Raw genomic sequence first — 26,914 nt, 5'->3', positions numbered from 1 at the left:
AAGTCCCCTGCCATCTTACTTGATGAGGAAATTACCATTAGGATCTCTTCTATAAAAGAAAGATGAACCTGTTTTGTCTCTTCACAAATCTCTAAGACCTGCTGTTGCCTTTCCAGCTGGGATGATCCAGGATGGAGCAAAGACTTCTCCAAAAGCATAAGGGGAAGTGATTGGTCCAGATTAGCCAAAGAGAGTTCACCAGGAACAAGAAGCAGAAAAATCAAGCTGGGCAAACCAAATGTGATTTAACAGACATTTGTGTGGTTGAAAATAGAGGCTGGAGGCCAGGGAGGAAGGGGTGAGGCTTACAGCTATTTACAGAAATGTTTAAGAAAACACAAAACTGTATGATAAACTGTAGGGCAGTGATGCTGTAATTGACATTCTGTTTGTCCCCCAACAATTCATTCTGCCCATCCAGCATGGAGTTTCAGAAGTGCCAGTTCCAGGGATAAGTGATCATTGGCATCAGCAAGCCAATGTTATCCTATGCCCATGCTGATTTACTGTTCCAAGGAGAACACATACACAAGGTCACAGGGATCAGCTCAGGGGTCATCAAATGAGCTAAGCTGCCCGTCCAGAAGTCAGTACAAATTCTGGTTTGTTGGATGAGGCATATCCACTGTTTCACTCTCTCCAGGCTTGGACCAAGAAACACATAGTTCAGGGGCCTGCTGGCAGTCACCCTGCAACCACCAGGAGAGGGGAAAACTGACAGGGGATAATGCTAATTACATGGTAGCTAGAACAGAAGACATGTCTTTGATGACCCTGCTTAGCCTCTGAATTAAGCCCACCTTGAAGGCCATTCTGCAAATGAACTTGCCACTTACCTAATCCAACATCTTTCTTCATTATTTAAGCCATTTTGAATGAGGTTTTTCTATGTTTGGAAGCAAAGCAGACCTGAGAATCAACAAGATGTTTGAATGGCTGGACTTCTGTAGGGTCTAGAAAGTAACCACCAATGCTGAGTGGTCACTCAGATCCAAGGGTAATGATCTTCCCTCTGCTGGGGCGTGCTGAGCCCTGGAGGACAGACAGCAGTAGCAGGGGAGGCCTTTGCTATCAGCTTAGCCAGAGACCACATGGATCTCCTTTGAGCCAGAATAAATGCCCTCAATGTCCTGCCATGATAACATCAATAAACCCACCATCTCTTTCCCTTGCCCATTTGTACTTTATCAGGAGGAAGAATAAAAATCTCACCCAGAGCCTAAACCATTCATTCATTCAACAACTATGCATGAGGGTCATAACAAGTCCCAGGCACTAGACAAGTCAGAAAAATAATGGTTATCAAGACTGACATGGTTCCTGCCTTCATGAGATCTTATAGTCTAGTTGAGAAGATCAATATTGAACAAGTAATTGCAAATAAACTTCTTTAAAAAGAAGATACAGCAGACTACCATCAACAATATAAAAGGGATAACTAACGTAATCTAGGGGTCAAGGCAAGACTTATTCAGAATACCACATAGATGCTGGAATCTAAAAGCCTAAGTAGAAGTTAGCTAGAGTAGATGTGGGAATGGAGTGTTTCAAGTAGAGAAAACGGAAAGTGAGGAAGACCAAGGCAGTTAGATGATTGTGGCTGGTGTGACAATTGTGGATGGTGGTGTGACAGGGGAAATGGGGAGATATGAGACTGGAGAGGTAGGTGAGAATGCAATTATGTGGGTCCTTGAAAGCCCTGTTTAACAGTCTGTCATTTATCCCAAGCATAACAGGAAGCCACTGAAAAATTCTGAACAGTGGAGTGACATGATCAGATTTGCATTTTTAAAATCTTTTGCTGATTTCAGAGAGGAGGTTAGATTGAAAGAGGGCAAGAGAAGTCTAAGTGAGAGTTGACATTAGCCTGAATGAGGACATGCCATAGAGAAGAGAGGTGGACAGATACACATTTAGGAGGTGTGATCAATAGGGCATGGAGGCCACCTGAATGAGCCCTCAACCTCACCTGAGCACTCACTGAGGGGTGACTGCAGGGACATGGGGCTTTGTCCCAAGGATCCAGTGAAGCAGGTCTACCCCAACCCATGCCCTTTAATCTATTATTCACTATTTCTAACATCATTTTGCAGGAGGAGACTTTCATTTTTCCCACAATATAAGGGCAGAAATGGAAGAAACTGGAGAAGCATTCCAAAAAGAGACAGATGATCAGAAACAAAGCATGAGGTGCTTTCTTTTTCCTGTTGAGGACAAGCACAAGAGGGAATTGTATACCTGCTTCAGGTGTGCATTTAAGCCTTCATGCGTGGCCTTCAGGAGTGCCCTCACTGTGAAACTATCAGGATCTTCCTTGTCTCGAATTTGAGATTCTTTTAACAGCGACTCCAGTTTTTTCCTTATGAAAGATTCCACCTGATGCTCAGTGGTCCCATTATTCTGCAAAGAATTAAGCAATGGAAATCATGTCTCTTAAGAAACACAGAGTCACTTAGAACGCACCCTTCACTCAAACCAGCATTGCTGCTATAATTTCTCTCTCAACTACCCGTAAGGAGTTAAGCTTATTGTACCAGTTTTGTCCATCTCCCGCCAGCCCTCCACCAATCCCATAAAATAATGATGACTATGGCTGCATTCAACTTTCAGTAACCTTATAGTGTTATCCTCATTTCCATTTCAGAATCTGATGCTTAGAGAAATTAAATAAGTTGCTCCAGGTTACAAAGCCAGTAAGTAACTGAGGCAGGATTCAAACTCAGGTCTTTTGGAGACTAGGTTTTCTACATCTATTGGGTTGACTGAAAAGCGTGTTTGGATTTTTCCATACGATGTTCTGGAAAAACCTGAACAAACATTTTGGCCAACCCAATACACAGGTAAATTTGAGCAAGCATATGCTACTTAAATCGCTTCCTTCACTGAGGGGAAAAGAGTGCTGTAGAAATCTCTGGAAGCAAGGATTATTCTGAGATAAAATTTCTTTCCTATCTCTGCACCCCTATGTAATTGGAGGGAACTCACTATTGACCTGTGCCATGACTAGGCACTGTAATTACTTTAAGATGACAACTAACTTCAACTGTTTTGGATAAAAAAGATCTGCTTGTGTCCAGATAACTTGTACAATTTTTAGATGATCAAGGGACTCAGATTTCCTAGAAGTCTGCTTAGCAGCACAGCTTTGTGGTCCCTTGTTTTACCTGAAGCTAATGGCCCAAGCTCTGCCCACCTCTCCTCTCCTTCTCAGCTCCTAACCCCTCTCCCAGTGTCCAACATTCTTCTGTGAACTCTTCAACCACTTGTTAGAGGCCAACGCATCCAAAGGTAAGGAATACTTCTCCACCAAAACAATTCCCCTAGTCCTCACTAAAAGTTTAAGACCCATTTTTTTCTGCTTGCAAATTTGTTACTAAGAGGTTATTATACTTAAAATACAGAACAGGCAGTTTTTCAGTAATAACATTCATTTTCACAAAATCTTATAACGGCAAAGCAATATAAATACAAAGGGAAATTGGAGGGGAAAAAAGGCTACATCAGGAGAGGTTATTGAATTTCCCTATATTAACATCACATGTATGAATATCTTTAATATACCCAGTGAATGAGGCACTAGAGGCCCTCAGGTCCTGCAGGAGATGCAGAGATGGAAAAGAGCTGGCCCTTGACATCAGCAAAGACCGCATTAGGCTAACAAAGGCATGTCCTCAAATAACCTACCCTGGTCTGCACAGCTGCCTGCAAAAGGCACAAATGACCACACAACAGTGGTTCTGAGAAGGAACATGGCATTTTTGCCCTAGTGACCACAAAGACCTCATAGAAAGGTGGGGTAGGGGGGGACTCTGTATGGCAACTAAAACTTCAATAGTGATGAAGAGATGGGCTTTCCTATCACCCATCATTCTAGTAAAGATTTTATATTAGCAAAGTGTGTTTTATGAACACAGGAACAGCTTTGTTTTCATGGAGCAGAAGTTCATGAAGGAGGGTGTGAAGTGAAAGTCGCTCAGTCGTGTCCAACTCTTTGAGACCCCATGGACTATACAGTCCGTGGAATTCTCCAGGCCAGAATACCGGAGAGGGTAGCCATTCCCTTCTCCAGGGGATCTTCCAACCCAGGAATCCAACCAGAGTCTCCTGCATTGCAGGCGGATTCTTTACCAACTGAGCTACCAAGGAAGTCCCCATGAAGGAGGGTAATGGTGGATAAAACTGCAAAAGTACTTTGGGGCCAGGCTGTGGAGACACCTGAAAGCCAGTGGTCAAGAGGTATGGAGTTGCTGAGAGACTCTGAGTAGACAAGTGTCTGGATCACATTGTAGAACTAATATTAACCAGGCAGCGTGTGCAGAAAGATGAAAGATAACTATAGCAGAAACCCAGGCACATCAGTTCCCACTACAAGCATTAAGGTCAATGTGCTGGTGGGGGATTTAATAAAGATGACAGAGTCTGAGAGCATTTTGCATAAAACAAACACATACTGAGCTGTTACATGCAAGATGAAAGCATTGATAATGCACAATCCCACTGTCATAGAACTCTCAGTGTCACCGAGGAGACAGACACGTCAGTGGATAATTACATAACAGGTGCAAGTAGGGTGACAGATGTAAGGGGTTTCATGGGTGTGAGGAGGAGGGCCACTGCCCCCAGCCTTGGGAATGCAGCAGAGACTTCCAGGGGCAGAGGACACTGGAGCCAGGTCTTAAAAGATGTGTGCGCCCGTGGCTGATTCATGATGATATATGGCAGAAGCTAGCACAACATTGTAAAGAAATTATCCTCCAATAAAATTCTTTTTTTAAATGCAAAAAATAAAAAAGAAGAGTGTATTAGGTTCCTGTGGCTGCTGTAATAAATTACCTGGTAGCTTAAAGTCAAGAGATGTTTATTTTCTCACAGCATCAGAGGACAGAACTATGAAAGCAAGCTATTGTCAGGGCTACATTCAGCCTCTTATAACCTCTAAGGGGAAAATCCTTCCGTACTTCTTTCATTTTATGGTGGTGCCAAGCTTTCTTTGGCTCGTGGCAGCAGAACTCTAGCCTCTTCCTCTGTCTTCACATGGCCTTTGGTGTGTCCCCACTCCTAACATTAATAAAAGGTGGCTGCTTTCCAGTACTCTTGCCTGGAAAATCCCATGGATGGAGGAGCCTGGTGGGCTGCAGACCATGGGATGGCTGAGGGTGGGACACGACTGAGCGACTTCACTTTTACTTTTCACTCTCATGCATTGGAGAAGGAAATGGCAACCCACTCCAGTGTTCTTGCCTAGAGAATTCCAGGGACGGGGGAGCCTGGTGGGCTGCCGTGTATGGGGTCGCACAGAGTCGGACACGACTGAAGTGACTTAGCAGCAGCAGCAAGTGACTTAGCAGCAGCAGCAGCAGAGTTAATCTAGAATGATCTTATTTCTAGATTCTTAACCTAGTTACATCTACAGAGACTCTTTTTCCAATTAAGGTCATAGTCATAAGTACCAGAGAGTAGGACTTAGACACATCTTTTGGTGGCCACAAATCATTCCAATGTGAGCAAAAGCCTAGAGAAAACAGTATCAGTGAGAACTAGTAACCACATGAACATGGAGAAAATACTGAGGACACCGATGAAACAGCTAAGACTTTATACATTGTATTGTGGCTCACAAAGCATGGTTATATGACAATGCTTCCTTTGAGCTGTGTAAGACCCTTTAAGGCTGTGTAGGTCTAGTCCAGTTTTAATCATAAGAGTACAGGCAGAAAGATTCAATGACTTGTCCAAACACACATGAAGTGTGTGAGTTGGAGCCTAAGACTTCCAATTCGAAATTCTGTGTATTTCACTACATGGTGCTGCAGAAAAAGATAAGTTCTACTGTTACAGAAAAAGATAAATTTCTGAGTGAAATTAATCATGAACAGGCTCATATTTTAGATAATCTTTTTTCCTATGTGACACCTGGGAATAGATCATCACAAATCTACTGGAGAAAAACAGTAGGTTTCACTTAAGGTCAGAAATGAATCTGAGAAAGGAAGTTCAGGTCTCAAAGTACCAATACGTTTCATCAAGTAACCCAAAGTCTGCAAGGAACACATGTGTTGGAAGGTCCAAAGGAGAAAGTGTGTAAGAGCATGAGTGTGCTCAGTGTTACACAAACACTCCCCAATAAGCATCAGCTTCCTTCCCCGGCTCAGGGATATGTGAGGAGTTGGAGACAATGAGGAGATGAACTGTGGCAGTTATGCCCAAACACTTTTACCAGCAGCAAACAAGGCTGAAAATACAAAGCTGGGGCGATGGGGCTGGTGAAATAATGAATACTTAATACAAAGGCTATAATTATTCATTTCACATCCTCTCAACATTTGGAGCAGCTGAAGGAATGATATTTCTGCCTGTTGGTCTTTTCCTTCCCTGTGATTTACAGCACCGAGAATAAATAAATGTGTGGCTGAGGTTTCACTAGTATATTATCAATACTGAAGGAAAGCTGAGATGGACACTTGACCTGGTGACTTGTCAGCCACTCTGCAGATGCTGCAGGGACCAGAGCAGAAAGTCATGCCTCTTGCTCTTTTGTTCCCTGAGCCCACAAGGGAGAGAGGATGCTGCAGGAGGAATAGGGAGAGGGGAGGGCAGACCTTCAATATGGTCTGGGGTAGTTTCCACCTGAGCCCCAGTCGGGCTTCCTAATTGCCATTTCTGAGAAGTAAATATGCTGCTGCTGCTTCAGCCGTGTCCAACTCTGTGCGACCCCAGAGACGGCAGCCCACTGGGCTCCCCCGTCTCTGGGATTCTCCAGGCAAGAACACTGGAGTGGGTTGCCATTTCCTTCTCCAATGCAGGAAAGTGAAAAGTGAAAGTGAAGTTGCTCAGTCGTGTCCAAATCTTAGCGACCCCACGGACTGCAGCCCACCAGGCTCCTCCGTACATGGGATTTTCCAGGCAAGAGTACTGGAGTGGGGTGCCATTGCCTTCTCCAGAAGTAAATATGACCTAGGAATATTGACCACAAATAAGAAATCAAACACAAAACACATTTTTGTTTCATCTCCAGGGTACTATGAAAGTGACTGGAAAAAGAGAGAGCTGACCACTTCCAGGCTGGGGAGCAGCCAGAAGCAGGAGGGAGTCAGATAGAGGGCTGCCCTGTAAAGAGAAACTCCCTCAGACACCGGTGCTCACCTGGGCTGCACATTGGAATCGCCAGGGACCACAGCCCAGACTGAAGACACAGAATCTCTGGGCTGGGACCAGTGCAGTGGGATTTTTGAAAGCTTCCCCGTCATTCCAATGTGCAGCCAAAGTTGAAGGCCTCGACTTTAAAAACAAAAAGCAAAAACACTGGAATATCTCACCATCCCCAAATGTCTTTTCCCCTCTCTGGACTAGAGCCGCAGACAGGAAGGATAATACCTTAGCTGCCCTTTGTGACAGCCTTAGAGCTCTCCAAGCTGGTTACCTGAGTGTCGGGCTGAAGAGCAGCGTCCTCTTAGCTATCCGAGGCTCTGCAATTACTCCTGTCCTCTCCTGCCTGCTCCTTTAGCTCCCATTGAAACATCTTCTTCTGCTCAGGACTTACATTAGCAATAATCATGACACAGCTGCTATTCTTGTTACTGATTTTAGCTAACATTTATTGAGTATAAATTATGTGCCAGGCACTATTCTGAGTTCTTTACTGAGTATGAACTTAACTCAGCCATCATGATAATCATTTTCCTTTTTTTTCCTTCAGTTAAACAGCAATTTCATTCCTTTAGTACATAGTAAGTCAAAATTATGCAGAGGATAAGAGTGGCTGATATTTCCAACCAGGAAAAGTCACTATTCCCTTTTAAAAATTGAAGTACAGTTGGTTTACAGTATTATATTAGTTTCAGAATGGGAAAAAATATTTGCAAACAATGCAACCGACAAGAGATAAATCTCCAAAATATACAAACAGTTCATGTAGCTCACTACCAAAAAAAAAAAAAAAAAAAAACCCTATCAAAAAATGGGCAGAAGCACTTTGGAAAATAGTATGGAGGTTCCTCAGAAAACTAAAACTAGAATTACCATATGATCCAGCAATCTCACTCCTAGGCATATATCCAGACAAAACTATAATTGAAAAGATACACACACCCTATGTTCATAACAGCAGTATTCACAATAGCCAAGACCTGGAAGCAACCTAAATGTCCATCAACAAAGGAACAGATAAAGATGTGGTACATGTATACAATGAAATACTACTCCGCTATAAAAAAGAATGAAATAATACCATTTGCAGCAAAATGGATGCAACTAGAGGTTATTATACTAAGCAGTGTAACAAGACAAATACCATATGATATCACTTATTGTGATATCTAAATTATGACACAAATGACCCTATCTGTGAAATGGAATCAGGGACACAGAGAACAGATGGGCAGTTGCTAAGGGGGAGGAGAAGGGGGGTTTGGAATTAGCAAACAAATTTTTGCTTTGGTGGGAACAGGAGGGAAGGATTGGGAGTGGGAGTTTGGAATTAGCAGATACAAATTGATATATATAGAATGAATAAACAACAAGATCCTGGGATTTCCCTGGCTGTCCAGTGGTTAAGACTCCATGCTTCCACTGCAGGGGATGTGGCTTTGATCCTTAATCAGGGAACTAGGATCCTGCATGCTGCACAACATGGCCAAAAAATTTAAGAAAGAAAAACCCAAGTTCTACTACACAGCACAGGGAACTAAGATTACCATACTAAGTAAATCAAACAGAGAAAGATGAATATCATATGTATCAATTGACTGACTGATACAATAGGCTCTTATAATACAGAGCCGATTGACTGATACCATATGGGAATCTAAAATAAGGATACAAATGAATTTATTTAGTTTGGGATTAGCAGATTTAAACTGATATATGTAGATATACAACAAGGTCCTGGGACTTTCCTGGCAGTCCAGGTCTAAATAAGCTCTGTTTCCAAATTTATTTAGAAAACAGAAAGGGACTCACAGACAGAAAATAAACTTGTGGTTACCAAAAGGGAAAGGTGTCCTGGGGGAAGGATAAATTAGGAGGCTGGGATTAACAGATACACACTACTATATATAAAATAGATAATCAACAGGGACTATACATCTTAGAGAACTCTACTCAACACTTGGTGTGTAACCTACAAGTGAAAAAAAATCTGAAAAACATATATATATGTATAACTGAATTATATGGTACCTCTAATTTTTTTTAAATTTATTTATTTTAATTAGAGGCTAATTACTTTACAATATTGTATTGGTTTTGCCATACATCAACATGAATCCACCACAGGTGTACACACGTTCCCAATCCTGAACCCCCTTCCCATCTCCCTCCCCATACCATCCCTCTGGGTCGTCCCAGTGCACCAGCCCCAAGCATCCTGTATCCTGCATCGAACCTGGACTGGCAATTCGTTTCTTATATGATATTATACATGTTTTAATGCCATTCTCCCAAATCATCCCCCCCACCTCCCACAGAGTCCAAAAGACTGTTTTATACATCTGTGTCTCTTTTACTGTCTCGCATACAGGGTTATCGTTACCATATTTCTAAATTCCATATATATGCGTTAGTACACCGTATTGGTGTTTTTCTTTCTGGCTTACTTCACTCTGTATAATCGGCTCCAGTTTCAACCACTTCATTAGAACTGATTCAAATGTATTCTTTTTAATGGCTGAGTAATACTCCATTGTGTATATGTACCACTGCTTTCTTATCCATTCATCTGCTGATGGACATCTAGGTTTCCTCCATGTCCTGGCTATTATAAACAGTGCTGCGATGAACATTGGGGTACACGTGTCTCTTTCCCTTCTGGTTTCCTCAGTATGTATGCCCAGCAGTGGGATTGCTGGGTCGTATGGCAGTTCTATTTACAGTTTTTTAAGGAATCTCCACACTGTTCTCCAAAGTGGCTGTACTAGTTTGCATTCCCACCAACAGTGTAAGAGGGTTCCCTTTTCTCCACATCCTCTCCAGCATTTATTGCTTGTAGACTTTTGGATCACAGCCATTCTGACTGGCATGAAATGGTACCTCATTGTGGTTTTGATTTGCATTTCTCTGATAATGAGTGATGTTGAGCATCTTTTATGTGTTTGTTAGCCATCTGTATGTCTTCTTTGGAGAAATGTCTATTTAGTTCCTTGGCCTATTTTTTTATTGGGTCGTTTATTTTTCTGGAATTGGGCTGCAGGAGTTGCTTGTATATTTTTGAGGTTAGTTGTTTGTCGGTTGCTTCATTTGCTATTATTTTCTCCCATTCTGAAGGCTGTCTTTTCACCTTGCTTATAGTTTCTTTTGTTGTGCAGAAGCTTTTAATTTTAATTAGATCCCATTTGTTTATTTTTGCTTTTATTTCCAATATTCTGGGAGGTGGGTCATAGAGGATCCTGCTGTGATATATGTCGGAAAGTGTTTTGCCTATGTTCTCCTCTAGGAGTTTTAGAGTTTCTGGTCTTACATTGAGATCTTTAATCCATTTTGAGTTTATTTTTGTGTATGGTGTTAGAAAGTGTTCCAGTTTCATTCTTTTACAAGCGGTTGACCAGTTTTCCCAGCACCACTTGTTAAAGAGATTGTCTTTTCTCCATTGTATATTTTTGCCTCCTTTGTCAAAGATAAGGTGTCCATAGGTGCATGGATTTATCTCTGGGCTTTCTATTTTGTTCCATTGATCTATATTTCTATCTTTGTGCCAGTACCATACTGTCTTGATTACTGTGGCTTTGTAGTAGTGCCTGAAGTCAAGCAGGTTGATTCCTCCAGTTCCATTCTTCTTTCTCAAGACTGCTTTGGCTATTCGAGGTTTTTTGTATTTCCATACAAATTGTGAAATTGCTCTAGCTCTGTGAAAAATACCGTTGGTAGCTTGATAGGGATTGCATTGAATCTATAGATTGCTTTGGGTAGTATACTCATTTTCACTATATTGATTCTTCCAATCCATGAACATAGTATATTTCTCTATCTATTAGTGTCCTCTTTGATTTCTTTCACCAGTGTTTTATAGTTTTCTATATATAGGTCTTTAGTGTCTTTAGGTAGATATATTCCTAAGTATTTATTTAAGGAACCTCTGTACTGTTTTGCATAATGGCTGCACCAATCTACAGTACATGACCCGTGAACTTTGAGATGTTCAAGCTGGTTTTAGAAAAGGCAGAGGAACCAGAGATCAAATTGCCAATATCTGATGGATTATTGAAAAAACAAGAGAGTTCCAGAAAAACATCTATTTCTGCTTTATTGACTATGCCAAAGACTTTGACTGTGTGGACCACAACAAACTGCAGAAATTTTTCAAAGAGATGGGAATACCAGACTACCTGACCTACCTCTTGAGAAACCTATATGCAGGTCAGGAAGCAATAGTTAGAACTGGACATGGAACAACAGACTGGTTCCAAATTGGGAAAGGAGTATGTCAAGGCTATATATTGTCACCCTGCTTATTTAACTTATATGCAAAGTAGATCATGAGAAATGCTGGGCTGGAAGAAGCACAAGCTAGAATCAAGATTGCCAGGAGAAATATCAATAACCTCAGATATGCAGATGACACCACCCTTATGGCAGAAAGTGAAAAAGAACTAAAAAGCTTCTTGATGAAAGTGAAAGAGGAGACTGAAAAAGTAGGCTTATGTTCAACATTCAGAAAACTAAGATAATGGCATCTGGTCCCATCACTTCAAGGCAAATAGAAGGGGAAACAGTGAGAGACTTTATTTTTTTGGGCTCCAAAATCAGTGGAGATGGTGACTGCAGCCATGAAATTAAAAGATGCTTACTCCTTGGAAGGAAAGTTATGACTAACCTAGACAGCATATTAAAAAGCAGAGACATTACTTTGCCAACAAAGGTCCGTCTAGTCAAAGCTATGGTTTTTCCAGTAGTCATGTATGGATGTGAGAGTTGGACTATAAAGAAAGATGAGTGCCGAAAAATTGATACTGTTGAACTGTGGTGTTGGAGAAGACTCTTGAGAGTCCCTTGGACAGCAAGGAGATCCAACCAGTCCATTCTAAAGGAAATCAGTCCTAAATATTCACTGGCAGGACTGGTGTTGAAGCTGAAACTCCAAAACTTTGGCCACCTGATGTGAAGAACTGACTCATTTGAAAAGAGCCTGATGCTGGGAAAGATTGAGGGCAAGAGGAGAAGGGGACAACAGAGGATGAGATGGTTGGATGGCATCACCGACTCAATGGACATGAGTTGAGTAAACTCCAGGAGTTGGTGATGGACAAGGAAGCCTGGAGTGCTGCAGTCCATAGGGTCACAAAGAGTTAGACATGACTGAGGGACTGAACTGAACTGCACCAATTTACATTCCCATCAACAGTGTAGGAGTCGCTAGGAGTCAGACATGACTGAGCGACTTCACTTTCATGCATTGGAGAAGGAAATGTCAACCCACTCCAGTGTTCTTGCCTGGAGAATCCCAGGGATGGGGGAGCCTGGTGGGCTGCTGTCTATGGGGTCACAATGACAGAGTTGGACACGACTGAAGCAACTTAGCAGCAGCAGCAGCAGCAACAGTGTAGGAAAGCTCCCCTTTATCCACTACCTCTCTACCATTTATTGTAGGGTTTGTTTTTTTTTTTTATGATGGTCATTCTGACTGGTGTGAAGTGACACTTCATTGTAGTTTTGATCTACATTTCTCTAATAATCAGTGATGTTGAGCATCTTTTCATGTGACTCTTGGCCATCTGTATGTCTTCTTTGGAGAAATGTCTCTTTAGATATTCTGTCCACTTTTTAATTGGGTTGTTTGTTTTTTTAACATTGAGCTACATGAGCTGTTTGTATATTTTGGTGATTAATCCCTTGTCAGTCAATTTATTTGCAAATACCTTCTCCTATTCTGTGGGTTGTCTTTTTGTTTTGTTTATGGCTTTCTTTGCTGTGCAAAAGCTTTTAAGTTTAGTTAGGTCCCATTATTTATTTTTGCTTTTATTTTCATTACTCAAAGAGGTGGATCAAAAAAGATATTGCTGCGACTTCTGAGAGACAGTATTCTTCCTATGATTTTCTCTAAAAGTTCTAAAGTATCCAATCTTACATTTAGGTACTTAATCTATTTTGAGTTTATTTTTGTGTATGGTGTTAGGGAGTATTCTAATTTCATTCTTTTACATGTATTAATAGCTGTCCAGCTTTCCAACCACCACTTATTAAACAGACTATCTTTTCTCCATTGTATATTCTTGCTTTCTTTGTCAGAGATTAGGTGACAATAGATGTGTTGTTTATCTCTGGACTTTCTATCCTATAGTTCCATTGACCTATATCTGAATAGAGAAATTGTATATTAGCATAGTGCTGGTACTAATAAGCTTTCAACAAATTTTTCACATTTAAAAGCTGAATTTAGCTTAGGTATAAAAAAATAACAGTACAATGACAGGCAAATAGCAAAAGGTAATGTTTCTTCGGAGCTATTAAGCATACATTCTAAAATATATTAGCAACCACTCTTTAGATACTTTAACAAAAAATACTGTTCAAAATGAATATGTCTGGGTTCATACATCTGTACATACATGTGAGTTTATATACAACAGTGTACCTCCATGCTTTGATATCTTCCCTGCTCCAATGATAGAAAAACAAAGAGAAAAGTCATAAGTTTATCAAAAAAATAAAATAAACAAGATCACTGCAGATCATAAATGTGTGAGCTCCATATCCACAGAGGGCAAAGGTGACCAAGACTTTAGCTTTTATAGTACAATAGAAACTAAAGGTGCTCCACACGCTTTGGGAGATTAGAGCTGGCCTCACAACACGAAACCAAGGTGGTGAAGAAAGCAGGAATGAAAGCCTTATGTATGGGCTTATGAGTGCTCAGTTGCTGCAGTCATGTCCAACTCTTTGCGACCCTATGGACTGTAGCCCTCCAGGCTCCTCTGTCCATGGGGATTCTCCAGGCAAGAATACTGGAATGGGTTGCCATGCCCTCCTCCGGGGGAATCTTTGCAACCCAGGGATTGAACCGGTGTCTCTTATGTCGCCTGTAATGGCAAGCAAATTCTTTACCACTAGCACCACCTAGGAAGCCCCTCACTTATAATAGGAAGCAATAAAAAAAAACTACTGTGAGGAAGATTTGAAATTGAATATCAAAAGAGTTAAGAATAAGAAGACAACCAAAATGTTCACTTGTCTGGTGACTGAATGGGAAATATCTTCAACGTCTCCAGTGGCAGGGAACTCCAATCAATCAATGTAAGGTCCAGTTAGGAACTTGGGACACAGGTAGGCTGTGTTTATATGTGTGGGTGCCAGGTGGAGTGGTGCGTAGAGTTCAAGTGGAAGCAATCTCCATACCACTAGAGAAGCACGTTAAATAGAGGAGGAGAATGGAAGCGGGAAAAAAATTCCACTGAAAACTGAACCTTCAACTCGAAATTCTAAAATTCATGTGGAAGACTAATGCTAAGATGAAGTGCCAAAAATACCAACACATGAAAAGGAAACTCACTTTGAATTAAATATGTTCAGATGCTCAAAGATAGAAAGAAATAGTCTCATAAAAAGAACAAGAAACTAAGAAGCCATAGAGTAAAATAAAAACAAGTATCTATGAAAAAACAATACAAAAATGTTATAAATCAAGTATATAGTCATTGAAATGAAAAGACTAGCCGGGGTAAATTCTAGATCAGACATAGCCAAAGAGATAATTAATGAATTGGAAAATAATACTATAGCTAGTACCCAGAATCAGCAGAGACATAAATAAAACATTAAAGAAAAATTGACAGATAATTAAGACAGAGAATAAACTAAGACTCGAACCTAAATCTAATTGTACTGCCAGAAAAAGAGAAATGATGAAATGGCATAAAAACAATATTCAAAGAAAAAATGGCTGAGATTTCTCTAGAATGAAAGAAAACATAAGTTCTCTAGTAAGAAGTGAACACTGAGTGCTAAGAAAAATAAACTCCCAGTCATTTACTAGTGAAGTCACAGAACATTTAGAATAGAAAGGGAAGATGAATTACCAACAAGGAATAATTGTAGAAAACAAGGTTACCAAGGGGGAACAAGGAGGAAAGAGATAAACTTGGAGACTGGGATTGACATATATACACTACTATATATAAAACAGATAACTAATTAAAATCTACTGTATAGCACAGGGAACTCTACTTAAAACTCTACCCATCTATATGGGAAAAGAATCTAAAACAGAGTGGATATATGCATATGTGTAACTGATTCACTTGCTGTATAGCAGAAACTAACACAACATTGTAAATCAACTGTGCTTCAATAAAAATTAAAGAAAACAAGGAATAGTTGAGTTCTCAGTAATAGTAATTTTCAGAAGATAATACCTTATAGTAATGCTGAAGAAGCTGAAGTTGAACGGCTCTATGAAGACCTACAACACCTTTTAGAACTAACACCCAAAAAAGATGTCCTTTTCATTATAGGAGACTGGAATGCAAAAGTAGGAAATCAAGAAACACCTGGAGTAACAGGCAAATTTGGCCTTGGAATATGGAACGAAGCAGGGCAAAGACTAATAGAGTTTTGCCAAGAAAATGCACTGGTCATAACAAACACCCTCTTCCAACAACACAAGAGAAGACTCTATACATGGACGTCACCAGATGGTCAACATCGAAATCAGATTGATCATATTCCTTGCAGCCAAAGAGGGAGAAGCTCTATACAATCAGCAAAACAAGCCACAGGAGCTGACTGTGGCTCAGATCATGAACTCCTTATTGCCAAATTCAGACTTAAATTGAAGAAAGAAGGGAAAACCACTAGACCATTCAGGTATGACCTAAATCAAATCCCTTATGATTATACAGTGGAAGTGAGAAATAGATTTAAGGGCCTAGATCTGATAGAGTACCTGATGAACTACGGACTGAGGTTCGTGACATTGTACAGGAGACAGGGATCAAGACCGTCCCCATGGAAAAGAAATGCAAAAAAGCAAAATGGCTGTCTGGGGAGACCTTACAAATAGCTGTGAAAAAAAGAGAAGCAAAAAGCTAAGGAGAAAAGGAACGATATAAGCATCTGAATGCAGAGTTTCAAAGAATAGCAAGAAGAGATAAGAAAGCCTTCTTCGGCAATCAATGCAAAGAAATAGAGGAAAACAACAGAATGGGAAAGACTAGAGATTTCTTCAAGAAAATTAGAGATACCAAGGGAACATTTCATGCAAAGATGGGCTCGATAAAGGACAGAAATGGTATGGACCTAACAGAAGCAGAAGATATTAAGAAAAGATGGCAAGAATACACAGAAGAACTGTACAAAAAAGATCTTCAAGACCCAGATAATCACGATGGTGTGATCACTCACCTAGAGCCAGACATTCTGGAGTGTGAAGTCAAGTGGGCCTTAGGAAGCATCACTATGAACAAAGCTAGTAGAGATGATGGAATTCCAGTTGAGCTATTCCAAATCCTGAAAGATGATGCTGTGAAAGTGCTGCACTCAATATGCCAGCAAATTTGGAAAACTCAGCAGTGGCCACAGAACTGGAAAAGGTCAGTTTTCATTCCAATCCCAAAGAAAGGCAATGCCAAAAAATGCTCAAACTACTGCACAATTGCACTCATCTCACACGCTAGTAAAGTAACGCTTGAAATTCTCCAAGCCAGGCTTCGGCAATATGTGAACCGTGAACTTCCTGATGTTCAAGCTGGTTTTAGAAAAGGCAGAGGAACCAGAGATAAAATTGCCAACATCTGCTGGATCATGGAAAAAGCAAGAGAGTTCCAGAAAAACATCTATTTCTGCTTTATTGACTATGCCAAAGCCTTTGACTATGCGGATCACAATAAACTGTGGAAAATTCTGAAAGAGATGGGAATACCAGACCACCTGATCTGCCTCTTGAGAAACCTATATGCAGGTCAGGAAGCAACAGTTAGAACTGGACATGGAACAACAGACTGGTTCCAAATAGGAAAAGAAGTACGTCAAGACTGTATTTTGTCACCCTGCATATTTAACTTCTATGCAGAGTATATCATGAGAAACGCTGGACTGGAAGAAACACAAGCTGGAATCAAGATTGCTGGGAGAAATCTCAATAACCTCAGATATGCAGATGACACCACCCTTATGGCAGAAAGTGAAAAGGAACTCAAAAGCCTCTTGATGAAAGTGAAAGTGGAGAGTGAAAAAGTTGGCTTAAAGCTCAACATCCGGTCCCATCACTTCATGGGAAATAGATGGGGAAACAGTGGAAATAGTGTCAGACTTTATTTTTTGGGTTCCAAAATCACTGCAGATGGTGACTGCAGCCATGAAATTAAAAGACGCTTACTCCTTGGAAGGAAAGTTATGATGAACCTAGAGAGCATATTCAAAAGCAGAGACATTACTTTGCCAACAAAGGTTCGTCTAGTCAAGGCTATGGTTTTTCCTGTGGTCATGTATGGATGTGAGAGTTGGACTGTGAAGAAGGCTGAGCGCCGAAGAATTGATGCTTTTGAACTGTGGTGTTGGAGAAGACTCTTGAGAGTCTCTTGGACTGCAAGGAGATCCAACCAGTCCAATCTGAAGGAGATCAGCCCTGGGATTTCTTTGGAAGGAATGATGCTAAAGCTGAAACTCCAGTACTTTGGCCACCTTGTGCGAAGAGTTGACTCATTGGAAAAGCCTCTGATGCTGGGGGGATTGGGGGCCAGAGGAGAAGGGGACGACAGAGGATGAGATGGCTGGATGGCATCACTGACTCGATGGACATGAGTCTAGGTGAACTCCGGGAGTTGGTGATGGACAGGGAGGCCTGGCGTGCTGTGATTCATGGGATCGCAAAGAGTCGGACACGACTGAGCGACTGAACTGAACTGAACTGAATACCTTATAAATATAAGAGAAATATCTACATATACATGTAGATAACACATACTGTACACTAGACATTAAATGTTCATTACCTGAACTCTCTGGCAGGGCAAGGAGGAAGAAGTTGTATCACATATTAAAAAATAACTGGAATTTTCAACTCTCCTTCCACTCCTCACCCTTTATCACCAGGATGCAACAGCAGGCCTGGCACACGGGCATTTACTGAGTAACAGGGATCTCACAACATCATGAAGGAATTCATCCCTTCCCTGAGCGCTGACAAGTCTTCAACCAACAAGATTCTTAATCCTCCTCAAAATGGCTCAAATCATACAATGAATAACTTATGAAAGAAGCTCAATCTAAGGTGGTAGGAAGGCAGCAGACTATTAAAGTGTTTACTGTGAGACATACACAGAGTAAATATGATTTGGGGGTATTCATATGACACAAAAAGTGGTTGCATGTTACTCTACAAAGGCTCACTTAAACTTGTTGGAAAGCTTGGTGTTCACAGGATAAGCTTTACATACGTGACAGTTTGATATTTGTGCTTAAGAAACCGGAACTCAGCCTTAGAGAGTGCAGGGGGAGAAAAGGTATCAAATAACTCAGCAGAAGAGTAAAATAATCTGTAAGGTTGAAACATGGGCTAGAAAGTCTGTAAGGCACACTGACATTAGAGGACCCCAAAAAGATGAATAATGGTGAGCTGGCCTTATTGAAGCACATCTGTTAGATTACTGCTCTGTGGCTGAAAGGAAATTGTCCCCCGAGTCTTTGATCTGTGTGCTTCCTGGGTCACTGAACACATCAGCTTTATCTATGGCTTATTACATCATAAGCCAGATTTTCTCTATGGCTGAAGCCTCAAAATAATAGGGCAGATGCCTAAAGGATTCAATTAATTCAACAACAGAAAGCATTTATTAAAAGAGCAAAAGTTTTCAGTGTGGGTGTAGGTTTGAATTCCTTAGACAGTAGACTAAGAGGAGAAGGAGGGCCAGCATGAGGGTCCTGCCTTCCACCCTGCTTCTAACCCCAAGGTGAAGCTGGGCGAGCTGCAAATCCTGCCTCTGATCTTTGCATCTCCTGTGCCCTCTGCCTGGAATATTCCTCAGATATCAATATGGCTAACTTCACTTCCTTCAAGTCTTTGCCCATGTGTTACCTTCTCTGTGAGACCTTTCCTGGCCCTCACATCTAAACCTTCCATAGACCCTCTACTCATTTCTTCTCTCCCTTTCCCCCTTATTACTTATCACTGCTTACTACACGTGCTACTTATTTGCTTTGTTTCTTGTCTGTCTTCCCTCCTCCCACCAAGGTATAGACTCCACAGAGGCAAAGGCTGTTCTGTTTTGTTCATTGATATGTGCCCCAATGTCTACAGCACAATGGCTGCACCTCCATAAAAATCTGTCGAGTGTGCAAATGAATCCTGCATAAGCCCCAAGACAACTAGCATTTCAGTATCCCTGAATGCTAAGTTAAAAATCTTTATCTGTTGCAATAATTCAGATATAACTTATAAATCTAACCACATTCTGTTAACTCCAACTTGAGGTTAAGAACCTCCTCTAAGGTAATTATTGGTTTCATACCAACTATGCACAGTACATCCACTTTTGTAGAAATCTGATCACTCGGTTTAGATCAGGCAATTTACATTCAACACTCAGATAAGGCATCTGAGCCCTCTGCTGACAACTAAACTAGAAATTGACTGATTGCAGGATAATGCTTTGGCTTTCTAAATACAGTACTGCCTCTTCTCAGAGTAGCTCAAAAATAGAGAAAACAGATCTGAAAAGGATGAGTAAAAATCTTATCTATTTCTGCTAGAATGTTGGTTTCTGCATATATTTTCTCTCCTAAAGTCTAACAAAGAGACACCTGTAAAATGTTATAGGTAAGGTGCTCTTCACATTCACTTCGGCCCAAATCAAAGAATCCAAGTGAAAGGTCATGTCTATCTTTATGGACTCATGTTCTAAACTGTCTACCTATATGGATGCCTAGACATCAACCAAGAGATTATGAAGCTTGAGAGGAACCCAGATGGATAGTTTCACAAGTGAAGTAATTGATTTGCTTCCATAACACCTTAGCTAATTCTCTTTTGTAATTATAGATATTTAACTTAGAAAGTTAGAAGGCTCACTGACATTAGAAGAAATTTTATACTATTGGGTGGATTTAGAAACAAGAATAATGGGTTTCCTCAGAGCAATAAGTACTATTGTAATAGTAGCTAAATTTCCACCACTCTTTTTCACGAAAAACTACATTCCCTAAACACATAACTTGGCCAAGACTGTTCCTTCCTTGGGACTTCCCTGGTAGTCCAGTGGCTAAGACTCAGTGCTCCCAACACAGGAAGCTTGGGTTTGATCACTGGTCAGGGAACTAGATTCCACATGCCGCACCTAAGAGTTCACATTCCACAATGAAAATGGAAGATCCCAAGAGTCATAACAAAGACCCAGTGTAGTCAAATAAATAAATAAAAATAAACACTCTGTTTATTGCTTCCAAACTGTGGACTACTCTGAGGCTGGCAACCAAGAGAACAAGTGGAGACAAGAGGCAAAGAATACATTTGAATCAGTTCTAATGAGGTGGATGAAACTGGAGCCTATTATACAGAGTGAAGTAAGCCAGAAGGAAAAACACCAATACAGTATACTAACGCATATATATGGAATTTAGAAAGATGGTAACAATAACCCTGTGTACAAGACAGCAAAAGAGACACTGATGTATAGAACAGTCTTATGGACTCTGTGGGAGAGGGTGAGGGTGGGAAGATTTGGGAGAATGGCATTGAAACATGTAAAATATCATGTATGAAACGAGATGCCAGTCCAGGTTCGATGCACGATACTGGATGCTTGGGGCTAGAGCACTGGGACGACCCAGAGGGATGGTATGGGGAGGGAGGAGGGAGGAGGGTTCAGGATGGGGAACACATGTATATCTGTGGTGGATTCATTTTGATATTTGGCAAAACTAATACAATTATGTAAAGTTTAAAAATAAAAAAAAAATTCAGCATTGAAAAAAGAATAAAATGTTGGATTCTGTTTGCTAGAATTTTATTAAAGATTTTTACGTCTATGTTCAAAAAAAAAAAAAAGAGGCAAAGATACTGAAATTCAGAGACAAAAATCTAGTCTATAAAATAAAGCTTAGAAAAAGAACTAGATTACCTATAATCACAAGTAATTACCAAAATGGCAAGTAGCTATAAGAGCAAAAGCAAAGAAACTAAAATATTAACTGTATTTTCACTTATGTAAATCTATTTAGATTAATTTTCTGTAACCATAGCCTTATTCGTGGTATTTAATTGAGCTAATAAAAACTATTAAAAAGCAATAGATTAATACAGATGGTAATTTTTCCTTTTCATTTCAAGGCTGAATCTTGTCCATGTCATCCCTTCTAAAATGCATTAACACCAAGAAAGAACTATCTACTGAGACTTCAGTTGTCATTAAGCTCTTGCCCTCTTTGAAAATACCAGCTATCTTTAATACCTATAGGAAGCCACTGCCATTATTATTATCTCGAAGAAAGAAGACTGTTTTTAATGATGTAATAATTGAATTCAGGGCAATACTGTAAATTAGAAGATTTTGTGTAATATTTTCTTTTTTAGGAGGTAGGATAATAGTTCTGACATCTAGAGAAATACTACTTTTCTATAGAAATGAAATTGTAAACTCTACAACAAATTAACATGAGCAGGTGCTACTCTCAGATCATCACATGATCCTGGAAATCATGTGAGCTATAGAAGGTGGAGGTGGTCAAGAAGGGATGGGGGATAGGGAGATCTGTAAGCCTTACATTTCTTCCAGGTTTGCATTTCCACTGGGGTACCTGGCTAAATGGTGCTGCTCTGTTTAAAAACAGAGCTCCTTGTTCTAGGACAGAAGTCTGAAGCCACATGCAGGTGACAAACTGCTCTTTGCCATTTTGTCTAACATGTGGCAAATTAAAGTTTTAGCCAAGAGTCTCATTGTCTGGAAGAACTTGGAGATCTTCTGGTCCAAGCTGCATTGTCTCAGGGAGGGGACGAGCATTCTAGAGAAGCAGATCCTCTTGCAGCTGGGTTCTGTGAGCCAGCTTTGAATGGCAGCATGGTGGGGCTGCTAGCGGGAGGCAGGGAGACAATGCTAAAGCCAGTTTATTTCACCAAACAGTGACATTTCCAACTGCAATTTGAGTTTTGACCAAGTTGGAATAGAAGGGAATTGGTCCCTGGAGAGAGGGTCAAATGGATTAATCACTAAGACTCCTTCCAACTCTAAGACACAACGATCCTTGACTCAGTCACTCAGTAAACATTTGGGAGTCCTGTGTGCCAGCACACAACGTGATTTTCAATACATATTCTTTCTACACTACAGCCAGCATATTTGTGAATATTCCAGCACAGCAGCAGTTTTTATTATAGCACATGGAGGGTAAAAATTATGGCCAAGCCTGTAACTTACATAATGGAGCTTGAACTTGCACTCATCTTCAATTTCATCTGCGCTGTCTTCATCAGAAACTTCTCCTTCTTCGGCATCATCTCCAAGGTGGTAAGGCAGCTTCTTGCCCTGAAATGAAACACAACACCCAATTTAAAAATGAAAATTCAGGGACTTTCCTGGTGGTCCTGTGGTTCAGAAACTGCCTGCTATTCACAGGTTCAATTCCCGGTCTGGGAAGATCCCACATGCTTCAGGGCAGCTACTGAGCCCTCACACCTAGAGCCCGTGCTCTGCAACACCACAAGCCACCATGATAAGAAGCCCACAGACCGCAGTGAAGAGTAGTCCCCACTCACCACAACTAGAGAAAGCAACAAAGATCCAGTGTAGCCATAAATAAATTTTTAAAAAATGAAAATTCAGCAAGATAGGGGTATGAGGATTAGAGGTACAAAATACTATGTATAAAATAAGCTACAAGGACATACTGTACAGCACAGGGAAATAGTCATTATTTTATAGTAACTTTAAATTGAGTCTAATCTATAAAAATATTGAATCACTATGTTATACACTTGAAGCTAGTATAATATAAATTAACTGTACTTCAGTTAAAAAATAAAATACAAAACAAAAATGAAAATTCACAATAGCCAAAAAGTGGAAATAACCCAGTGTCTGCTAACAGATGAAAGGATAAACAAAATGTGGTACACATACATTGAAATATTACTCAGCTTTTAAAAAGTGAGGAAATTCTGACTCTTGCTACAACATGGAAGAACCCTGAGGATATTAGGCTAAAGGAATTAAGCCAGTCACAACAGAGTATTATATGATTCCACTTATATAAGGTACCCAGAGTAGCCAAATTCATAGAAACAAGAAGTAAAACAGTGGTCTCCAGGAGCTGGGAGGATGGGGAGCTGTTTAATGACTATGGAGTTTCAGTTTGCAAGGAAAGAGCTTTCTGTACAAGGCAATGTGAAAGTATTTAACACTACTGAACTGTATACTTAAGATGGTATAAAGATGGTTAAGATGGTAGGTAAGTCTTATGCTGTATTTTAACACAGTTAAAAATAATTTTTAAAAATTGAAAAATGAAAATAAAATGTGTTATTCCTTACTTCAGACTGACTTGAAGGCAGATTGCTTGAATTAGGGACAAAACAAAAGGGGAAGAGACTTTATTTATTTATTTTTTTTCAAATAAAAAAAAATTCTCCTGGGCAGGGGCACACCTTACGGCTGCCACTCCCCGGGACCCTCACCAGAGCCCGCCCGCCCGCACGCACTGGAGAGAAGAGACTTTAAAGAAAAGGCATTTTTCTTACTTCCAAAGAAAGCTGAGCACCAAAGAATTGATGCTTTTGAACTGTGGTGCTGGGAAAGACTCTTGAGAGTCCCTTGGACAGCAAGGAGATCAAACCAGTCAATCTTAAAGGAAATCAACCCTGAATATTCACTGGAAGGACTAATGCTGAAGTTCCAATACTGTGGCCACCTGACTCACTGGAGAGGACCCTGAAGCTGGGAAAGATTGAGGGCAGGAGGAGAAAGGCAGTACAGAGGATGGGATGGTTGGATGGCATCATCAACTCAATGGACATGAGTTTGAGCAAACTCCGGGAGACAGTGAAGGGCAGGGAAGCCTGGGGTGCTGCAGTCCATGGGGTCACAAAGAGGTGGATGCGACAGCAACTGAAAAACAACAATTAGGGGTACTTACTATATTAACAAATGCAAGTCAGACCAGGCTTCTGTTTGAGAATAATGACTTGCCATAATAGGCATCATGTCCATCCCATGTCCTTAGAGCAGTTTGTTCTCCTGAGCAGATTCAAAGTGCCCTTCCCTCCTGCTGGTGATCCCCTCTGCACAGAGCAGGCCAGTTTTTATGACAGGACAGTGCAATGATATGCCTGCCCAGCTGGAGCATACCCCTCACAACTAACATACTTCAGGAATCAGGGGCTTTTGGAAAACAAGGGGGAATTCCTATGGCAAAAGGTACATGCTCATTATGATCTCAGTGATGTATAAAAACTGAAGGAAAATCTCTGGCAAGAAATACGGTCCATTATTAAGAGTACAAATCTCTGGGTAACAGCACTATGGATGATAGCTATTTTCTCCTTTTCTACATTTCCAGATTTATATTCAGAAAAAGAAAAAGTAAATAACCAGAAGGCATGGCCCAGCGGCCTGATAAGAGCTGCTAGGGCAGCTAACCATCTGTATCGGTAAAGAATCACACTTGCAAGCAGAAAGGAAAATTAATAGGAAACTGAATCCCTCCCCAAATCTTGGGGATTTGGGGAGACAGAATCAAGCTCTGTGGCTAAGTGGCCAAGGTCACAGTGGTAGGCAGCCTCTAAAATACCCCCAGTGGCTCCTACGTCTTGGTTTTCATGCCCTTCTAGAATTCCTTTTCCTTGACTGTGGGCTGGACCTACTGCTCCTTCTAATGAATGGAAGACAGCAAAAGCAAAATGTCTAATAACTTTAGTTCTATGAGGGGATTCCTAAACACATAATGACGGGGGAAATTCTTTAAACATAGAAGGATGTGCAAATGCTTGGCAGCCAAAATTAATAATACATTTCTAAATATCTTCCCAAACAACTAACCAGGCTGTCTTTTCTAAACTCAGGTTCCAGGGACTTCTAGTATTTCTGCTTTTCACACCATGGCTGGCCCACCTTCATCACTCTGGATCTTTCCCTCATCCACTTCTCCTACCTTCACGGGGCCAACAGCATAGTCAGATTTTCAGAGAACTCCTCCCTCCCAGTTTTCCTGTACCTTCCCTGATACCCAAGCACTTGGTCTCGGGTGCTTCGCATAGTGATAAATTCAAAGCTGGTTAAATCATTTGTGTAATGAAAACAAAATCTATATTAAGAATCCAAACTCAGGGTTTGAATGAATACTTATTTTCTTCAAATTACAAAAGGATGTATATAGGCTTAAAAAGTTGGTATTTAATTTGCCTTCATACCACTATGTAATACCATTCTTGTTTGTAAGTGCTATTTGCGAAGTGAAAACTACATTCTTTCCCATAAGAATATATATAACATAGATATATGAGTATATATATACATTTTTACTATGATTCTAATTTAGAATAGCAAAATATTGTTTTCACTTCTTCCTGTATATCTTTAATAACAAGGTAGCTTGGAATTAAGGTATTGATGTCTACATATTACTTTAAGTGTTATTGATAGAAGGTCCCTATAAAACAAGTTTTATATCTCTTCATTTTAGAGAGTATTGTAAAATAGCTAAGATAATATGCCTAGCAGTACCAGAAAAAGGTACTCAATTAGGTGGTGACCAGACAGATTCAGGGATATATGAACCTCCTTCATTTATTCACCACCAATTAATTTCTTCAGTCAACTTTGTTTTGAGCACAATGACAAACACCAAGATGGAGCTGTACAGAAGACATTTAAAACCTAGTGACCTCAATTCCCTCTCTTGAAATACCATCTTAGTCAATGCTTTTTCAGCTGTTTTTAATTGGAGGATGATTGCCTTACAATGCTATGTTGGTTTGTGACACACCACAAAGGAAATCAGCCACAAGTATACATATGTCCCCTCCCTCATGAACCTCCCTCCCCCACCACCCCATCCTACTCTTCTAGGTCGTCACAGACCACAGGGTTGAGCTCTCTGTGTTATACATATGGTTTGTATAATGAGCTATCTATTTTACATATGGTAATGTAGATGTTTCAATGCAACTCTCTCAATTCATCCCCCCTACTTCCCTGGCTGTGCCCACAAGTCTGTTCTCTATGTCTGTTCTCTATGTCTGTGTATTCCAGCCCTGCAAATATGTTCATCAGTACCATTTTTCTAGATTCCACATATATGTATCAATATACAACATTTGTTTTTCTCTTTCTGACTCAACTTCACTCCGGATAATAGACTCTAAGTTCACCCACCTCACTAGAGCTAATTCAAATTTGTTTCTTTTTATGGCTGAGTAATATTCCATTGTATATATGTACCATCACGTCTTTATCTGTTGATGGGCATCCTGACTGGTGTGAGGTGATACCAAATAAGCAAGAGCAATTCTGGAGTGTTGCACATGGTTCTGATACCACAAGAAAGAAAGGAAAATGTAACCACCATGAGCAGTCGTGACGGGCAGGCCTGGCAGCAGCACTAAGACTTCAAAGTCCTTTCACTTAAATGCGGCAGTGGGTGCAGGGTAAGGAAAGTTGCCATCTCAGAGTATTCACAAGGCATCCTTGTTTTCACTCCTTTTACTATCTCATTAAAAGACAGGAGGGCCATATTTTCTGCTAGCTTTTTTAATGTTCCTGGTCCTTGAAAGATATGTTTTCCAGGCAGATAGGAAGAAAAGCAATAGAACAGAACATTATTTCTTAATGCCTCTCATGAACAGTGCTACTCACAAGGAAAATTATAGAATAAACTAAGGTATTCTTGCTGGGATAATCCCATGGACAGAGGAGCTTGGTGGGCTAGAGTCCAAAGGGTCGCAAAGAGCTGGACACGACTGAGCAACTGAGCACACATGCAAGGTAGAATTTTCTGAACTTAA

The 26,914-nt window shown here is 40.5% G+C and overlaps 1 protein-coding gene across 9 annotated transcripts in view; it reads right to left on the bottom strand.

The window, feature by feature from the left end:
* PLCH1 (phospholipase C eta 1) overlaps positions 1-26,914 on the bottom strand; it is a 251,714-nt gene that overhangs the window by 39,969 nt on the left and 184,831 nt on the right. For all 9 annotated transcript variants that reach the window (XM_070792774.1, XM_070792732.1, XM_070792762.1 and 6 more), the window contains 2 exons: positions 22,335-22,442; positions 2,239-2,400 (listed from right to left, as the gene is read on the bottom strand). In XM_070792774.1, coding sequence (XP_070648875.1) covers positions 2,239-2,400; positions 22,335-22,442 — 270 coding nt within the window. The remainder of the gene's footprint in view (positions 1-2,238; positions 2,401-22,334; positions 22,443-26,914) is intronic.

Source organism: Bos indicus, chromosome 1 (assembly GCF_029378745.1).
Source record: "Bos indicus isolate NIAB-ARS_2022 breed Sahiwal x Tharparkar chromosome 1, NIAB-ARS_B.indTharparkar_mat_pri_1.0, whole genome shotgun sequence".
Classification (NCBI taxonomy): domain Eukaryota; kingdom Metazoa; phylum Chordata; class Mammalia; order Artiodactyla; family Bovidae; genus Bos; species Bos indicus.
Note: the sequence above shows the minus strand (reverse complement) of the source record. Positions and strands in the feature narration are given on the sequence as shown.